A 16,463-nucleotide genomic window follows, 5' to 3' on the forward strand; every position below is an offset into this window, starting at 1 on the left:
ACTAAAGTTTCCATTTAGGCAACAATTTTCCCCTCCAACAATGATGATAACTTTTATTTTAAGCAAACAGAAATCATTACCTTTTAGAACCAATTATTTTATTATCATTCAGTTCCATGTTCTAAACAGTTTCCAAGGGCCTGTGTGTGTAGGGTTTAGTTGATGCTTTCGGGGAGGATCAAATTTTTCTCTGGTTTGCTTCCTTTGTTTTCAATTCCTGCCCAATTCCTCATATCTTAGTATCTAAAACATACATTCCATTCCTTGTATCTGGGACAAGCCTACGAAGCATGTGCAACAACAACAACAAAAGCTTGGCCAAAATGTGGATCAACATGTGGCATGAGCCCACATGCTGTCCTTCTTTTTCTTAAAAGAAAAGACATTCTTTAGATAGTGTATTGTCAAGTGTTGTTGTGACACTCACCCTTCTTCTTCAACAATACACCAAAAAAAGAAGAAAAAAAAGCTCAAATTACTGCAAACTCCAGCTTCTCAACTCCAATGGTGCAGTTATGATTTATAAAATTTAAAGCGTATCACCGAGTAGAGCCGTGCGGCTATATTTAAAAAAAATCTATTTATAGAGTATAGCCGTGTGGCTATATTGTTAAAATATTCTATCCATGGAGTATATTGAGTATAGCCGCGCGGCCATACTTTTAAAATATTTAAGCTGATGGTAGAGCGATGTTTCTCTCCACCAGACAAAAATACATATGAGTTTCACAGAAGAATACAAGTCTTAAAACCAACTACAAAATGGACAATGATGCGAAATTCATAAAAGAATACAAGTCTTATAAAATAAACTACAAATCACAATTTAACTCATCTCTGTAGTAGTGCCATAGAATGAAGCCGGCAGGTTTCTGTTCCTTAAATAGATTCGGAACGCTGATTGAACTCTGGAGTAAAGAGATATGTTCCTCATTTATCGATACATCTTAAGATAGGCACTGTTGAACCCAAAATGCAATTTTCCTACTGTTGGACATACTTCGCATCATAACTTAAACTAGCAAAGATTTTGATCTTTTGACTTTGAAAAACTTCTAGCAAAAGTTCGCAAGGTCTCCATGACATTTTGGATTTTCTCTGAAATTGCAATGTACAGACATCTTTGTGCTGCCTCATCCAGACCATCTGGGCAAGTGCTTGGCCATCCTAAAGTAGGATGTGAAATATTACGGGACAGAGACATTGCCATCTGCCTCATTTTAGGAAGGTCAAGTTCCATTGGCTCGCCAACAATTATCTTAATGTTCTTATTCCATAATGGAAAAGGAGGCCTTTTACCACGATAGAAGTTCTCAGGCATCACCTGCAAATACAAACAGTGACCAATGTGAAATGAGCAAAATTGAACAAATGGGCCACAGAAGATCCATCATCGGATTCTAATAAATATGAAGCATAAATTTAAGGCTAAATATATATTTTTCCTTTTTACATAGATGGATAAAGTTCTGCCACATGAATGCCGCTGTTTATTTACATCATTTTCCAGGACTTCAAAGAGCTGGACATGCATACCAAAAATTGGATAAAAATCATTACATAGCATAAAAGAAGTTTGCAATATCAGCAGTGCGCCGTTGATAACCTCAACATCCTTGGAAAACCATAATTCAGTAGTGCAAAGTTTATGACATATTAAATGCATAATAGAAACATTTTAACTGCCACATCAATAAGGTCCAATTCCAGCCACAAGGAAATTCTACTATCCCATAAAATGTAACGCTAACACTTCGGTGTAGCAATCATTCACAGAACTAGACAGTTAGCCATTTGGATGTCAGATCACAATGTCATGGCTCAAGTGCTAAGTCAAATCATCAGGACCTGACTATATTATATGACAAGAGTATGTTGGATGCAAAGAGACATATGTTTATCATTTATGACATAAAAAGATAAATAACAAGGAAATGAAAATCTGAAATCAAACAACCACCATTGTGTTTAATGGATGCAAAGTGATTCCCAGGTTCATGTCATACTTTTCACAGAGAATGAAAAAAACCATTAAATCTGACTTATGATACTGTTGTACAAATGCACTCTATGGAAATCATGTCACAGAAACATTTTCAGTGGGGAGAGTGAGGAGGGGTAGGTTGCCATCTTAGCAGTTCACTAACATCTTATAACAATGTAGTCAAAATCTTAAAAGAAATATATGGAATTGATCGAAACATAAGTCCAGATAAAGGCGAAGAATCCTAGTAGAGTAAATTACCTGTTCAAATCCAGTATGGACAATCGGCAAAACTATAGGGGTCACAGGAGCACGAGCAATGAGACTAGCAGTTCCCCATTTCAATCGTCTAATAGGTGCATCTTCCTGGGACACTTTTCCTTCTGGAAATGTATGCAACTGCTCATCAGAGATTCAAAAGTTTGAACTTGAATAACTAAAAGGTTTAGCATAAATATCAAGGAATTATACTTTACAACAAAAGCCAACAACTTTTCAAAACTAATGATTTTATAAGGTAAAATTTCATTCCACAAACTACAAATGACTCTTTGAGGAACCCATCAACCAAAAAATTCCAAACTTCATATAATCTCAGGTGAGTGAGCTATGCAATGTCTCGTCGTGGAAGAAAAAGAAGACAAATCTGCCACCAGCTTTGGCAGATTCACATTCTAAATAGCATTGAGTAGCTCCCACCAGTGCTCAATAATCGAAACTAGACAAGAAAAACAATTAACAATATGAAGTGATTACCCATTCTCCTTCACTTAAACGCTCAAGAGCTTCGTTCATGTGTTCTTGATAAATGCCACCACCCCGTATAATTGGTATGCACTTCCCTGTACAACTTACCATATCAGAATCTATAACTAAATCCAAAATCAAACCATGAAAGAAAATTCACCTTACCAAGTCTGAAGAAGTAAGAAAGCATTGAACTTTTGAAACAAATGTCCTCGGCAGCCAAAGCCCACCGAGACAATTTCGCATCCGTGATGGGAAAGCCCTTGAAACCCCACAACAAAGGGTCATCCATGGTGGACATGTGGTTGCTAACAGTGACGAGTGGGACACCAGGAGGCCGAGACCGAACCAGACGAAGGAGTGTATCGGCATTGTGAACAGTGGTGTTGTTGAGCAAAGAGACAGCGGCCTTTGCCAAACCCCCCACCGCCATGATCACCATCTTCCTTGGAATGCCGCCCATGTAATCAGACCGAGCTGCCCATTCCATTATTCTTCGTCCCATGTTACTTCAGCAAAAACCCAATTGGGTCGACTTGATTTTTATCTATTCAAGGATCGAATAGGCGCGCTCTCGCCACTGCATATTCAATTGCGGAAAGGGAAACCCAGGATCTGTAGATTCGTGTCGGATTTCTATGGAGCATAGCTGTATCTGTTTCTGTTCTACTGGAATTGTGAGGAGGATTCATCATGGGCCTGGTGACATTTTCAGCCTGAGTGATTGGGCTTGGGCTCAATAATATTGATAAGGTCGAAATTGTTTTTAGGCCAACTTTTTTTTTTTTTTTTAATAACAATAAAATTGATAAGGTCGACTTTTTTGGTGAACTTTGAATCGATGTTTTTAATTAACAGTGAACAATAATATAGTGAAAACAAAATTAACATTCAAGATGACATGATATAAGGTAGAAATTAATCTTCTATTAAGCCTTGTAATGTAAGGAAAAGGGTTCGAATTCGAGTTGAACGGAGCAACATCAAACCTTTTGTTAACTTATACAATATCAAACTAATGTTCAACTTAATTGAATGGCCATTTGACATAGCAAAGAAGCATCTAGTATCAATTCAATACAATAACCTTTTTCTCAAATACCAACTTGGGCATTGCAAGTTTTGTTGTGACTTTTGACTTTGAGGCTCTTGAGAAAAAAAAAAAAGTGTGTATTTTCATTTATTATTTAATGGGAAAATATTATAGAGTTTTTCTTTCTTTTGCCCTTTTTTTGCCAGCTTCCCACGTGTAGTAGTGTAGTGGAGACTTGTAGTTCCCACGAAGCCAAACGAAGAACCGAGAAGCAACAAAAGGCGAAGTAAAAAACTCGCTCACTGACATCACACATGGCAGACTTGTGCGTTTCTCAGTCCTCGCTTGTTCTACGCCCCAAAATTGGAGCTTTACACAACCTAAACACCTCCATTTCTCCAGCCCGACGCCTGCAACACAACAATCTCAGCTATCGGGGATTTGGGGCTTCCTCTGGTAACGCTCTTTTGTTGAGACACGCATCAATTCAGAAGCTTGGGGTTGTCTCTGACACCAAATCTTCCACTATATTCACTGTTGACTCGGGGATCAAGGATATCGGCATCGAACCAGCTACCGGCGGCGGAGGCGGCGGTGGTGACTTTGGCGGTAGAGGCGGCGGAGGCGGCGGAGGTGATAATAGTGACGATAAAGGCGAGGGAGAGGAGGGACCGGAAGAGAAGAGAGAGAAGAAAGGGATGTCAATGTCTCAGAAACTAACTCTAGGATATGCTGCTCTTGTTGGAGGTAATCAAATTATTTTGCTTCTCTTTTCTAGCTTGTAAAAATTTCATCTTGTATTATATTGAAGCGAAGGCTGTTCCAGTCCAGCTATATATTGTTGCCTTAAAGCTACAATAGTTAGAAATTTCCTATGGAGTTAAAAATTTGTTGTTCTTGTTATTGTGGCTAATTTATGAGCCTTAAGGCCTTCAGTTGTGCTTGTAAAGTATAGAACTTTGGGGTTTATCCCAAATAGTATAACAGGGTGGTTTCCAATTTTATTGGTGATCTCTGATTTGGCTGTACAGTTCTGGATTGGTCCCGTCTATTTGATGGTTCTCGTAGGAAGACTTTGTGTTTCCAAGTTCAAAGCTTTTTTCTTTTATGTATAGATTAAATATAAAGATGACTTAGTCTAGAAAATTATCTTTTAGTTGGGAAGTTTTTGAAGGTTTTCCTCAAGCAAAGTCTGCAAATGACCTGCTTAATTGCGCACTTCCAACTAGCTTCTTGTGTCCCGAGACCCAGGGATTGCATCGATAAAATCCTGTAATCAAATAATTATCTAATAGATAGCAATCATCCATATGAACTTACCAGTTTATTATGTTCAGTTCTTGATGGTATCAATTGTACTGGGATCTCACAGCTGATTTTTGTGTCAGTGGGTGGCCTCATGGGCTTCTTGAAGAGTGGCAGCCAGAAGTCACTGTTGGCAGGGGGATTATCAGCGGCCTTACTCTTTTATGTTTCTACTCAGCTTCCCGTAAGACCAGTTTTTGCATCATCTATTGGGCTTGGTAAGCGATCATCACGCTCTCAAAATTTCCTGTACTTGTTTTGCTAGTTGCTACAGTAGTCCGTTGCTAGATTCTGTTTTCTTTATACCCACTTCGTTAGTTCTCCCTTATATTCTCCCTCATAACACATTTTCAATTGTCTGATCCCAATAAATAGTGACAATTCTTGGATTTCCATTTTAATTAGCTGTATGAATATGATAAACTATTGAGACTTATCAGAGGTTATGTTAGTTACAACACATGCCTCTGTAATTAGTTATTATATTAGTTGAGAGTGCTTCAATAAACAACCCACATTGGTTATCCCATCCCCCTTTGATAAAGTCTTTATCTACAAGTTTATCCCTCTATATTTGCCTAAGGGAACAAAAGATTTTAATGGATAAATAAAGAGTGGTGATAGATGCATGCCTAAATAGAAAGAAAAGAAAAAAGAAAAGAAGTTGGCATTCGATTGCCGGTGCACTAATTTTTACTATTAGATACTACAATGTTCATGGGCGTCCTAGTTTTTGTGGTAGCCTAACTAGTTTCCCCTTTGCATCTATTCTCTCTCTCTTTGCAAGTGCAGTTTAATTTCTTATATTTGTTCAACCTTAATTTAGTCTTCATTTTCTCCCTACCTCCAGGGTTGTCTGCTGCCCTTCTGGGAGTGATGGGCTCTCGCTTCAAGAAGTCAGGGAAGGTATTTCCAGCCGGCGTTGTATCTCTTGTGTCACTTGTAATGACCGGTGGCTACTTACATGGAATTCTACGTGGTATGCACTGAAAAATGCATATGTAAGTTAGAGAGTAATAATGTGAGTTACCTCTGGTATTTGATTCCTTTTTCTTTTGTTTTTTGTTTTCCTTTTTTGTTGCTAATATCTTGTATTCGATATCAGTATTAGCTTTTGAAAAAGGCAATGTAGACTTTGTATTGTAGGATGTGGTGTTTGAAACGTTTAATCGACAATACACTGATAAATTTTGTGTGCTTAAGCATCTCCATGTGTATGTGTTTTTTCTTTTTTTGCACTGTTTCCTATTAAAGAAACAAGCTGTTGGTCGTGAAAATTGGTTTCCTAGCATTTTCCACCTATAATGGGAATTCAACTATCGTCATTTACTTTTCAGAATTTGAATCCGAGGAAGGAAAATGAAATAAAATTGCTCGAGTTGAATTCGACATTGGTTTTTTCCTTGTGGATAAGAAATTCTTGTACATATTACAAAGCATGTAGAGTTTCCAGACATAATCGCATCATAAAATGGGATGCATGCAACGCTCAGTTGATGAAAAAAAAAAGCGCAACTAACTTCCACCGAGGCTGATGCAAATTAACTACGGCAATATTGGAGGTTTGTTCCAGTATGATTACATGGTTTTATTTTACCAATATTTTTCACAAGCAGCAGCTGAACTCAATATTCACCACACGACCAAGTTAACACCAAATAGTTTGTCATTAGTTCTAGGCAAGTTTACAATGTCATAAACAACAGTCATGCTACACAATACAAATCCGAATACAGTTTAAATGCCTTGGCATAAACGGGGCAAACAAACATGTTTACAAATTCTCCAGCAATTGAACACAAAATCAGCAATCTATCATATGAGCTTTCATTTTGTTTCAAATCGACTGAGAACTTGTAAGCATGTGAGCCCCGTTTATGTGAACAGGCACGTCAAACATAATAATCACCAGTTAAACGTAGGTCTTTGCGAAAGTACGATAGCAATGCCGAGACTAAAAATAAAGATACAACGTGCCACATGATCCAGTGAAATTTTTGTTATTAGTTCAAGCTGGGTAGGCAGCAGAACTTGGTTGCATTTCCTCCTTCACCATGGCAGATTGTTTGAAGCAACCCAAACCTGGAGAGGCATTATTGCTGAGGTTAATTTTAGCATCGTCATCCAGCTGTGTTGCGGGTGAAGTAGGATATGGATTCTTGCTGACCAACCTGCAAGAATGAATAAAAATACAAATAAAAAAACAAATTGATGTGCAAAGGCCTAGGTATAGTGGTGCCAGAGAAAAAACCCATCACAGCACCCACCTGTCCCGTCGCTTCTCCAGGAAGCGCTGAAGAGAGTGTCTCCTTGCTATGGGAAATTCTGAATCAACAGAAACATTGAAGCAGAAATCATGAAGCCATCATTAGGAATTTTAAAAAAAAAAAAATTGTGCCAATAAATATTGCAATGAAATTCTTACCAGCTTGCAGTTTGCAAATGGAACTCTTCTGATCAGGGTAGGGCTGGACCACTGGTGAACCAGGAGCAGAGTTTTGCAGCGAAGACGAGCCTGTACAAACTAGTGGACTTGGTGGACCGCTTGTCCCACCATTCTTAACATCAGCAGTCTTATTTGCAGCATCAGCTGCTGCGATAAGCATAAGTTCACGAACCTGTCATGCAAATAAGTGCAGAACAGAATATGTCAAGCCCGTAGATTGTTGAGTTAGATGCAAATTGCTTATGTTATTTAGGATAGAAAAGAGCCAACCTTTTCTGCAGTAACTGCATCAAAGACGCTAACACTCCCAGCGTAGAAGATGGTAAGCTGAGCCGGCATGATCTTTCTGGCACTCAAACATAAAGAACAACAAACCAAATTTCATGTCAGCCTGGCATGATCTAGCTTAACCCGGAAAGCTCCTCTCCACACCCCCATCACCTCTATCCTCCAAATCAATTTTAGCTAAGGTGGAAATCTTCTCCAAGATGAGATGGAGTGGTAGAGGATAAAAAAGGTAGCTTTGGAGAAACAGACATGAAACCAAGATTAACACTTAAAGAAAAAGAAAATGAAAAGGAGGTATTATCATGTCTATGAAGCACAAACCAGAAGTTTTGATTTTTCCATCTCTGAAGAGCAAACCATGTCTAGTTGTAACAAATTGGGGTGGTTACTCAAGAGGCCGCACAATGTTTCACACAGTTGCTTTGAAAAGTGAAAAAATCAATACTTATTAACTCATCTGCTATGTATTCTGCCTTCGAAAATAGAAAGCACAACAGTTCCAACTTGCTGCTAAACCAACAAATCAGATCTCAACTAAACCATAACCAAGCACATAACTTTAGCAGGATTTTGCTACCCAACAAACTGAAGAGCATTGGAAGACCAGTGGGAAAACAAAGATGAATAGTGCTTTGCACTGTGGGCTCACAAAGCTAAATTGACCATGTTTAGAAGCAGATAAAACTAGTGAAGCTAAATTTTTTGTCTTATGCAATAAAATCCCAATTTACAATAATACACCTTTTTCCATTAGTTTGACAAACCTCAGAGACAAATTCTCTTAACCCAAAAGTTAGTCAAACGGGGAGGGGGAGAGAGAGAGAGAGAGAGAGAGAGAGAGAGAGAGCCTTTTCAAACACAAATGTAAGCAAAGCTTTTTCATTCAAATGGAGAAAAACCCAACAGCCCTGATTTTCTATATCTGCCTTAAATTAAGCTCACCTGGTGCTGTTGCTGTTGTTGGGCAGATCATGGGAAGAAGATGGGTCCTTTTCTTTAGCTGCTTCTTCCTCTGTTTTCATAGGCTGGCTTTGGCCAACTTCTTTTTCCTCCATCTCTGGGGTATTCTTCACATCACCAGCTTGAGATTTTTCTTCCATTTCTTTCTTTGCTCCTCAAGAGCTTTTTTGTTGCTTCACAACTTTCACAAGGAGAGGACCAACTCAAAAGCTTCCAGCGGTGACCAACCATCAATTATTTCACTGTTTTTTAATCTCCCACGTGTTAAAGAACAGATGCCCCGACAATTTAATAACATTAATTACAACTCAACCTGACCTTCCCAGCTCTTTCAAAGTTTACGATATCTGTCTCCGTTGATGTTTTTAGGGCCACATGATCGTGTGGTCACAATTTCATTTTCTAAAAATGTGTGTAGTTATCCCAATTCGGTGAAGTGTTCGAGAATATAGATGATGTAATTAAAATTGGATAGTACCAACTAATCTAAATATGTTGTCTAGAGATTACTCATAATAATCTTTCCCAACAAAAAAAAGGAGATTACTCATAATAATTTTATTTTGGTTACATAATTTGGGAGGAAAGATAACTTTAGGTTTCGATCTTGGACGCCAAGCAAAGGGAAAAGAGTTAGGCCACAACCACTGTGATAAACTGCTTGATAATAATTTTGAGTTACTTTCATATGACAGTTTTTTTTAACAAATTAAATATGTTATTTAAAAAAAAAATCATATGCATATTGTAGTCAATCTTATCATAAAATTCGTCAAGGGGATCGAACTTGTAATGTTTTTAAAATCTAAAAATAATAATTATCATAAAATTCGTGAATTAATAATTCAAATTAACAATCGAATATTCAGTAAAAAATATATATATATATATATATATATTTATGATTAGCATAACATGTCGAAATTATGGCATTTCGCTTTCAGATGAAAAGTTTCATTTGCAACATGTCTTCTGAAAAAGAACGTGCAGAATCTGGAAATGATCTTCGCCGTCCATACGTTGCTGGTTCTGGACGGTTGTGATTATTTAATAAATATTTTTATCTCAAATTAAATATTTTATAACCAAAATAATAACATGATTAAACAGTCTTGGACCACAGTGCAAAGCAAGGCGGGTAACCCGAAATCTGCCGGATAAAAGTTTTGGATCGGGAAAAAGCCTGAATCGAATCGAAAAATCGGGATGATGTGTGCTCGATGGTGGAGGTAGCAATGAATTGAAGATTGACTTGCATGTTTCAAAAAACCGATCATTTTACACGATTGTATGTGATTGAATGGAGCCTCCTCCTTTCCAAGAAGCACCACGCTGCGACGTCTGCAAATGCAGCTTCAACGCTTTCAGGCGACGGGTACCCATTTCAATTTCCCTTTCTCTTTCTCACATTTTTATTTATTTATTTATGTATATATATGGAAAGAAGTGAAATTTAATGAATTTATGAGTGGTTTGACCCATCAACACTTTGAGGCCAATAAAATTAATTAATTTCTATTTTCAATCGATAACCAAAAGGCTCTGTTGATTCCATTACTTAGTTTTCACTGCCAAGGTTCTTCATGCTTCATTGGGATCTCAAAGTTTTGTACTTTATTTGCTGCTTAGCTCAAAATTTGATATTGATGGCCAAGGGGCTTCTTTTGTGATGATCTAATATGTTATGGTCAATGGTGATTGATTACCAATCCAATTCTTCTTGCATGCACAAATGGGCCTTTTCCAATTGACAATATTGACTGACCATCTTTCTGCAAATTACAAGCTTTGAAGCCTACTTTTGCATTTTTCTTTTACATATCTGAACGTGATATGCTTTAGCTTATGATTTATGCAGCATCATTGCCGATCTTGTGGCCGGACGTTGTGCCATGAACATTCGTCAAACCAACTGGTGTGTTTGTTTTACTCAAAACTTTATTTATCTTTGCAGCAATTTTACCAATTGGTGAACTTTCATTGAGCAATCATGATTTTGTTTGCAAACTCAGGCTCTACCACAGTTCGGCATTTATTCAACCGTTAGAGTTTGCAGTGATTGTTTCAATGACTCCTCTCGGTAAATTACTCTTCATTCAACTTTTTAGAATATACATACCTAAATATGTATGTATGACTGTATATCGTATCTTTTTTTGGTTTTCTCATTCATCCATTCTAAGTAGAAATAAACGCTAAATGGATAATGTCTGTTATGTATATTGATGTTTGTGAGTTCTTGCTGTCAATGATGGGATTTGATTGAAACTTGAGAACTTGAAACTTTTGTTTTCTTCTTTTGATATCTTTTGTATACTAGAGTTGATTGATGGTGGAAATGACTCACTGATGTTGCTTGAAGACTCATGAATTTGTAATGAACACTTAATTGATCTTGGTGAGCTTGCGGTTTAGTCAACCAAGTCAACTAAAAATAGAAACTCGAGAGCAGTTGCAGCAGATGGCAACTCTTAGTAGAAAGCTATCATTCAGGATATATCTCATTGCCTTGGTCCTAAAAGTGAAAGTTTTTTCTTTGTTAAACGTTCAAGGGCTACTGGTCTATTAAGTAATTGGTGCATAAGTACTACTAGCGCGTTAAGGTTAGGTGTGACGGAATCATGGAATGGAAGTCTCCTTTCAGTGTTTGGGTGTGTCTTGGATTGGGAATTATCTCTTCTCTCAGAATGGAATTCTCACATGTCCCCCTTTGCTTTCCTTATTGGATTTGTAAAACCCTGTTTTCTGTTATTTCAACCCATTCAGCACCCTAAACATTTCCCATACTTCTAATTATATAACTTCTTGTTGTTTCTACGTCATAGACAATTTTCAACTTGGGGTTTCTTTGGTTTAGAGCCACTGATAAACTATATATTAAGTCATGCAGTGTAGAAGCGTCTCCAGTGAAGTGCCAGTGGATGGTTTTATTTTGCCAAAAATTGCAAAATTAGCATGTAATCAGAAATATGATAGAAAGAAGAAGGCGTATTGATAATGGTGGTTTAGTGGCAATAATTGGCTAAAGAACCTGAAAAGGATCATGCAAGTGTACGCATTTGTGAAATCTTGATATCTTATATACTTATGGAGATTCATGGGATGCCATCCACCACAGTGTGTAGTTATTTTATTTATATACACACGCACTTCTCTTGACTTTGTACTGTGGCTAAAAAAGCATGCTTAGTGAAGACGACTGAGCACTTTACAAGTTGCCACCTTATTCTGTGTTCCATTTTTATTTCGCCTTCTTTCTTGTTTATGCTCACATATGGTACCCTATGCCATGTTAATACTACGGGGGATTTCTTTTCCTTTCTTCTTTCTTCTTCTCTCAATTTTTAAAGGATTTTTAGGGGTCATTGTGGATATTGTTTTTGCACAGATCTACCAAAGGTGATGCATCTTCGGACAGAGTTGATGCTGTAACAGCTACAGTTTCTAGATTGGACATTGGTGCAGATGTAGATTTAAAGGCTGAACCAACTGTAGAGTATCAACCTGTGTCAGCCATTTCAGAATGCAAGTGTGGAATGCCTTTATGTATTTGTGAAGCTCCAGCTCCATCCGTGGATGCGGTTCCCCAGCAGGTATGAATTCTCAAATTTCTTTGGATGTTTCTTCTGCACCTTGCCATCATGTGTTTCATAGGTCATATTTTTGTTTGTGGCAGAGCAAAACTGTATCCACCTCTGTCCCTCGATCGAATCCAAGACCAAAAAAGACAGAAACCACTTTAAAAACCAATGCTTCCACTTCGAACAGCAAACATAGGTAGGTCGTCTCTGGTGTTTTGTTTGCAATATCTGCTACTCCTGACATGATAGATAATAGTTTAATCAACATTTACTATGTGATTTCTTTGTGATTTGTTCACGATATCAAGAAGCTTTTTTTTTTAGCAATTGGGAGTTTGAAGCTCCAGACCTCAATTCTTGTAAACCTGAATTGAGTTTAGAAAATTCTAATATCAGAAGTAAAGGGAGCGGTGCTATATTGACCCATGATCTTAACTCTGGCTGATTTCCACGTATTTTTGAAATTCATGTTTTTCATTTTTGTGTATTTTCCTGCAAGATTTATGTGGCAATTCCATCTACTTATATATTTAAACTTTGATTAATTGATATAGATAAACAAGTTTTTGCATTTTGCTTGATTGTGAATTGGCAATTTGTGATATTGGTGCCAAACTACACGCTGTTGTGGTCTGTAATTATTTCTACAAGCTTTGCAGTTCTGTCTTCAATCTTGGTCAAGCGAACAGCGGGACTTCTGATAAAAGCCAGATGGATTATGAAGTCACTGGGGAGGTATAAACTTTGATTTTCTATTTAGTCACCAAAGATACAATTGGGCAGAAGAAATTTAGTTGCTCTAGATAATGATTCTTTTTATGTGTGTTCTTAGGGTATGAGAGAAGCTATAAAGAATAGTGATGTTGCTGCTGTCAAGAAGCTTCTGAGTGAGGTATTAACATTTAGAGAGTAAAATGAATATTTTAAAAGTGGGTTTAATAACACTATCATTTTGGCAGGGTGTTGATGGCAATTACCATGACAAGCAAGGACTTTCTGTGCTACATTTAGTATGATCTCTCTCTCTCTCTCTCTCTCTCTCTCTCTCTCTCTCTCTCTCTCTCTCTCATAATTGGTTCCAGTGCTTAGAGTTCATTTTGTGACACTAATGTCAGGCAGCAGTCTTTAATCAAACTGAGATAGTTTTTGCCCTGATGGACTCTGGAGCAAGCCTGGACTACAAGAATGCACAGGGTAATTTTTCCTTGGTACCCTTCGAATGTGAACTTAGTTGAATTTTTTGTTTGGCAAGGTAAAACAATGGCACGAATAGAGAATGTCCAGTACAAAATGTATGATATCCCACACACACTGCAAAAGTGTCTGAAGCTTTGAATTATGCTTCAGTTTATCTGCTTGAAACAATTGATTGGGCACTGGTAATAGCAAGTAGGTAGCTGTTGTTCACATATTGTGTCACTTTGGTCGTCTCTTGACTGACTGCTTCTTATTTATAGGGGAAACACCATTGGACTGTGCTCCTGCCACTCTCCAATACAAGATGCGACAGAAGATGGAAGAAGATAGAAGAGCATGAGAACTGCGGCCCTAGATCGTCCGAAAGAGTGATATATATATGCATTTTTAAGATACGTGTACAAGTCATTTGTTTCCAATCAAGAAGTTCTTTTGACAAACTACTTGATGGATTTCTGTTATATATGGATCGCATGGCAAAGGATGCAGGCTACAAGATATTTTGGAGTGTGCCAATAAGAGTTCCCTTCCAAGGCGATAAAAAGTTTACACTATCTCTGTACTGTAGGGAAAGAGAGAAAAACTTGTTGAAAATCATCTTCTGTTTGCAACGGCAAGCTCTGTATGTAAAGATGTGATAGGAAAAAGGGGGATCAAACCAGAGCATCACCTTATCCTTTACCTTTTATGCGAATCATGCAATTAAGTTTTTGCTTGTATGGTTGGTCCTTTGTGTTTGCTGAAAGGTAAGAGAGCATCATCACCTTTAGTCAACTTTTGTTCGAGTATGCTGTTGTAAGAAATAAAGCAACGGTCAGATGTAGGGTGCATTCTAATCACAAATCATAGTAAAAGTAGTGGGAAAATTTGGAATTGTTGTACGTTTTGGTGGAATATGACTAGGATGGTTTCATGGTGGTAATTAAGACATGTAATTGGGTCATGCTCACGTTTCATGAAAAAGCTACTTATCAAAAGAAAAAGATCTCCACCACTTCTATTCCTTTATGCATTTCAATAGTCTCGTCTCATGAAAAAGCTACTTATCAAAAGAAAAAGGTCTCCACCACTTCTATTCCTTTATGCATTTCAATAGTCTGCCTCGTTGATGGCGGTGAATCTCATAACGTATTAACAATTGATAATCATTTACGAGTAAATCTCATAACGCATTAACAACTCATAATCACTCATGAGTAACTCTCATTTGTTGGTGGTAGTGAATTTCACCACACATTAACATTCATAGTAGCGTGAAGGCTTGATCGATAGTTGGTTAGTAACAACAGACCAAAATAAAAGAAAAGAACAAAGTTGGTTGTAATCTTATGATCAGATCCCACATGCTTTCAACTTTAATGATGATGTATTATAAATTTATATAAACCAATTCTATGTACCTAATGTTTCTAGTAAAGTAATAGAGAAGAAATATTTAAATGATGGAGCCACCGACCCAAGTGACTGACTCAGATGCGCACAAATACAATCGCAATGGCAAAGCAAATGACCTGCTGACGAGTCAGTGGCAGCTCCGCACTCCCTGAATAAATCAAAGAAAAAGTTTGAATGAAAAAAAGAAGCAAATGGGCCCTACACGCATCATCTTCTTTACAATTCACTTCACATCCACTGTCTTTATAAGGAAGCTGGATGCCATTGAGAACTTCCCCTTTTCTCTCTTCTTCCTCTGTTTTCTCTGTTTTTTGCTCTTCTTCTTCTTCCTCTGCTCTCTCTGCTTCAATTTGCTTGTATGGTCTGCTCTTTGCTTGCATATGCTACAATGGGTTTGTTTGAAGAAGACTCGTCCTCATCAGGCTTGATAGTGAGCCATGTTTTATACAAAGCAGCTTTTGTAATTGCCTTAATGAGATGGGTTTTGTACTGGGCTCTCAGACTCAGACAAAGACTCTTATCTTCTTCTTCCTCCTCCTCCTCCTTTGTTTCTGACCATGGCTACAATTTCCTGGAGGCAGAGCAAAACTACCCTCCTGTGCCTTCCTCTTGCTCTTCTTCTTCAACCCAGTTGATCAGAGACTGCCTTGTACAGACCACCTTTGAAGAAATTACCAACAGACAAGGAAGCTACAGAGCCAGCAGCAGTGGCTGTGACACGTGTGCTGTGTGCTTGAGCCAGCTGGAGATGGAGGATCAGGTGAGGGAGCTCAGGAACTGCAGCCACGTGTTCCACACAGAATGCATCGACAGATGGCTGGAGTATCATGATCATCATCATGATGATAACCACAGGACTTGCCCACTCTGTAGGACCCCCTTGCTGACGTCATCCCAAATCCAGAGCTTGAGCTGGGATCACAGATCCTCCCAGCCCAGCTGGGCTGTGGAGAGACTGCTCTACCTCTTTGGGGATGATCTGCTGTTGTGATTTTTTATTTATTTTTGAATGTGCTTCTTGTAGGCTTGTATAGAGCATTTTAATTCAAGTGAAAAATATTATCAGTGTACAAATTGGGATTCCTATGATTTATGTGTAAAGGAGTTGTTTTTGGGCCAGGCCATGGGATGATTTTGTAATTTATTGATTGGATCGGTTTATAGGACAACGACCCAATGAAAACCAAATGACATGCTTGCTGTGGTCTAGGCTCTAATCAAAGTGAATTATTTCCCTGCCACTTCTATTTCTGTATTATTTTCTCTCTCTTTTTTTATCCTCACTTTCCATTGTTTTGTGTATCAAATTTGTATCTTATAACAGTTGGGACAGAAATGAGGGATTATGGATGCTTTTTGCTAATTTATTATTTTATTATTTTTCTCTTTTTGAAGTAAAGCAAAATTGATAGGGATAACTCAAGCTCCAGGGTTGAAGTATAACAGTGGTAGTTTAATATATAATAAACGTGAGGGTCTTGATTATGTTAAGGTTTACTTTAACATGTCTTAAAGATCGCCATCAAT

At 37.8% G+C, this 16,463-nt stretch overlaps 5 protein-coding genes across 6 annotated transcripts; 3 read left to right on the plus strand and 2 right to left on the minus strand.

Annotated features, from left to right (window-relative positions):
* Positions 1-668: 668 nt before the first annotated feature.
* LOC117634638 (N-acylphosphatidylethanolamine synthase) lies at positions 669-3,427 on the minus strand. Its single transcript, XM_034368820.1, has 4 exons — positions 2,897-3,427; positions 2,741-2,826; positions 2,246-2,383; positions 669-1,324 (listed from the first exon to the last, which is right to left on the minus strand). The coding sequence occupies exons 1-4, from the start codon at positions 3,234-3,236 to the stop codon at positions 1,019-1,021; spliced, it is 870 nt and encodes a 289-aa protein (XP_034224711.1). The 5' UTR covers positions 3,237-3,427; the 3' UTR covers positions 669-1,018.
* Positions 3,428-3,996: 569 nt separating this feature from the next.
* On the plus strand, positions 3,997-6,280 carry LOC117635996 (protein FATTY ACID EXPORT 2, chloroplastic-like). The gene is made up of 3 exons (XM_034370410.1): positions 3,997-4,511; positions 5,153-5,287; positions 5,920-6,280. Exons 1-3 carry the CDS (start codon positions 4,079-4,081, stop codon positions 6,057-6,059), a joined length of 708 nt encoding a protein of 235 aa, XP_034226301.1. The 5' UTR covers positions 3,997-4,078; the 3' UTR covers positions 6,060-6,280.
* A 437-nt stretch (positions 6,281-6,717) lies between these two features.
* LOC117635158 (protein TIFY 3B-like) lies at positions 6,718-9,068 on the minus strand. The gene is made up of 5 exons (XM_034369502.1): positions 8,746-9,068; positions 7,786-7,861; positions 7,495-7,687; positions 7,337-7,394; positions 6,718-7,240 (listed from the first exon to the last, which is right to left on the minus strand). Exons 1-5 carry the CDS (start codon positions 8,901-8,903, stop codon positions 7,078-7,080), a joined length of 648 nt encoding a protein of 215 aa, XP_034225393.1. The 5' UTR covers positions 8,904-9,068; the 3' UTR covers positions 6,718-7,077.
* Positions 9,069-9,854: 786 nt separating this feature from the next.
* Positions 9,855-14,315, plus strand: LOC117635621 (vacuolar protein sorting-associated protein 27). 2 transcript variants are annotated; one of them, XM_034369957.1, is made up of 10 exons: positions 9,855-10,138; positions 10,606-10,678; positions 10,776-10,843; positions 12,152-12,356; positions 12,440-12,540; positions 13,004-13,079; positions 13,177-13,236; positions 13,304-13,354; positions 13,460-13,538; positions 13,802-14,315. In XM_034369957.1, the coding sequence occupies exons 2-10, from the start codon at positions 10,616-10,618 to the stop codon at positions 13,879-13,881; spliced, it is 783 nt and encodes a 260-aa protein (XP_034225848.1). In that variant the 5' UTR covers positions 9,855-10,138; positions 10,606-10,615; the 3' UTR covers positions 13,882-14,315. The 2 variants fall into 2 exon arrangements, with proteins under 2 accessions (XP_034225848.1, XP_034225847.1); XM_034369956.1 differs by having other exon boundaries at positions 10,622-10,678.
* A 741-nt stretch (positions 14,316-15,056) lies between these two features.
* On the plus strand, positions 15,057-16,105 carry LOC117634518 (probable E3 ubiquitin-protein ligase XERICO). Its single transcript, XM_034368661.1, has one exon. The coding sequence runs from the start codon at positions 15,295-15,297 to the stop codon at positions 15,925-15,927; it is 633 nt and encodes a 210-aa protein (XP_034224552.1). The 5' UTR covers positions 15,057-15,294; the 3' UTR covers positions 15,928-16,105.
* Positions 16,106-16,463: the final 358 nt, after the last annotated feature.

Source organism: Prunus dulcis, chromosome 7, assembly GCF_902201215.1.
Source record: "Prunus dulcis chromosome 7, ALMONDv2, whole genome shotgun sequence".
NCBI classification, from domain to species: domain Eukaryota; kingdom Viridiplantae; phylum Streptophyta; class Magnoliopsida; order Rosales; family Rosaceae; genus Prunus; species Prunus dulcis.

What these genes read in the sequence shown, in the direction of transcription:
- LOC117634518 (XM_034368661.1), top strand. Translation starts at nt 15,295, where the DNA reads ATGGTCTGCTCTTTGCTTGCATATGCTACAATGGGTTTGTTTGAAGAA.
- LOC117635996 (XM_034370410.1), top strand. Translation starts at nt 4,079, where the DNA reads ATGGCAGACTTGTGCGTTTCTCAGTCCTCGCTTGTTCTACGCCCCAAA. An exon ending in ATATGCTGCTCTTGTTGGAG is followed by an intron (nt 4,512 to 5,152) that starts GTAATCAAATTA and finishes TTTTTGTGTCAG; the next exon opens with TGGGTGGCCTCATGGGCTTC. An exon ending in TGCATCATCTATTGGGCTTG is followed by an intron (nt 5,288 to 5,919) that starts GTAAGCGATCAT and finishes CCCTACCTCCAG; the next exon opens with GGTTGTCTGCTGCCCTTCTG.
- LOC117635158 (XM_034369502.1), bottom strand. Translation starts at nt 8,903, where the DNA reads ATGGAAGAAAAATCTCAAGCTGGTGATGTGAAGAATACCCCAGAGATG. An exon ending in AACAACAGCAACAGCACCAG is followed by an intron (nt 7,862 to 8,745) that starts GTGAGCTTAATT and finishes TTTGAGTGCCAG; the next exon opens with AAAGATCATGCCGGCTCAGC. An exon ending in CTGGAGAAGCGACGGGACAG is followed by an intron (nt 7,241 to 7,336) that starts GTGGGTGCTGTG and finishes TCATTCTTGCAG; the next exon opens with GTTGGTCAGCAAGAATCCAT.
- LOC117635621 (XM_034369956.1), top strand. Translation starts at nt 10,064, where the DNA reads ATGGAGCCTCCTCCTTTCCAAGAAGCACCACGCTGCGACGTCTGCAAA. An exon ending in TGGATGCGGTTCCCCAGCAG is followed by an intron (nt 12,357 to 12,439) that starts GTATGAATTCTC and finishes TGTTTGTGGCAG; the next exon opens with AGCAAAACTGTATCCACCTC. An exon ending in ATTATGAAGTCACTGGGGAG is followed by an intron (nt 13,080 to 13,176) that starts GTATAAACTTTG and finishes GTGTGTTCTTAG; the next exon opens with GGTATGAGAGAAGCTATAAA.
- LOC117634638 (XM_034368820.1), bottom strand. Translation starts at nt 3,236, where the DNA reads ATGGGACGAAGAATAATGGAATGGGCAGCTCGGTCTGATTACATGGGC. An exon ending in GTTTAAGTGAAGGAGAATGG is followed by an intron (nt 2,384 to 2,740) that starts GTAATCACTTCA and finishes TCTGATGAGCAG; the next exon opens with TTGCATACATTTCCAGAAGG. An exon ending in TCCATACTGGATTTGAACAG is followed by an intron (nt 1,325 to 2,245) that starts GTAATTTACTCT and finishes TTGTATTTGCAG; the next exon opens with GTGATGCCTGAGAACTTCTA.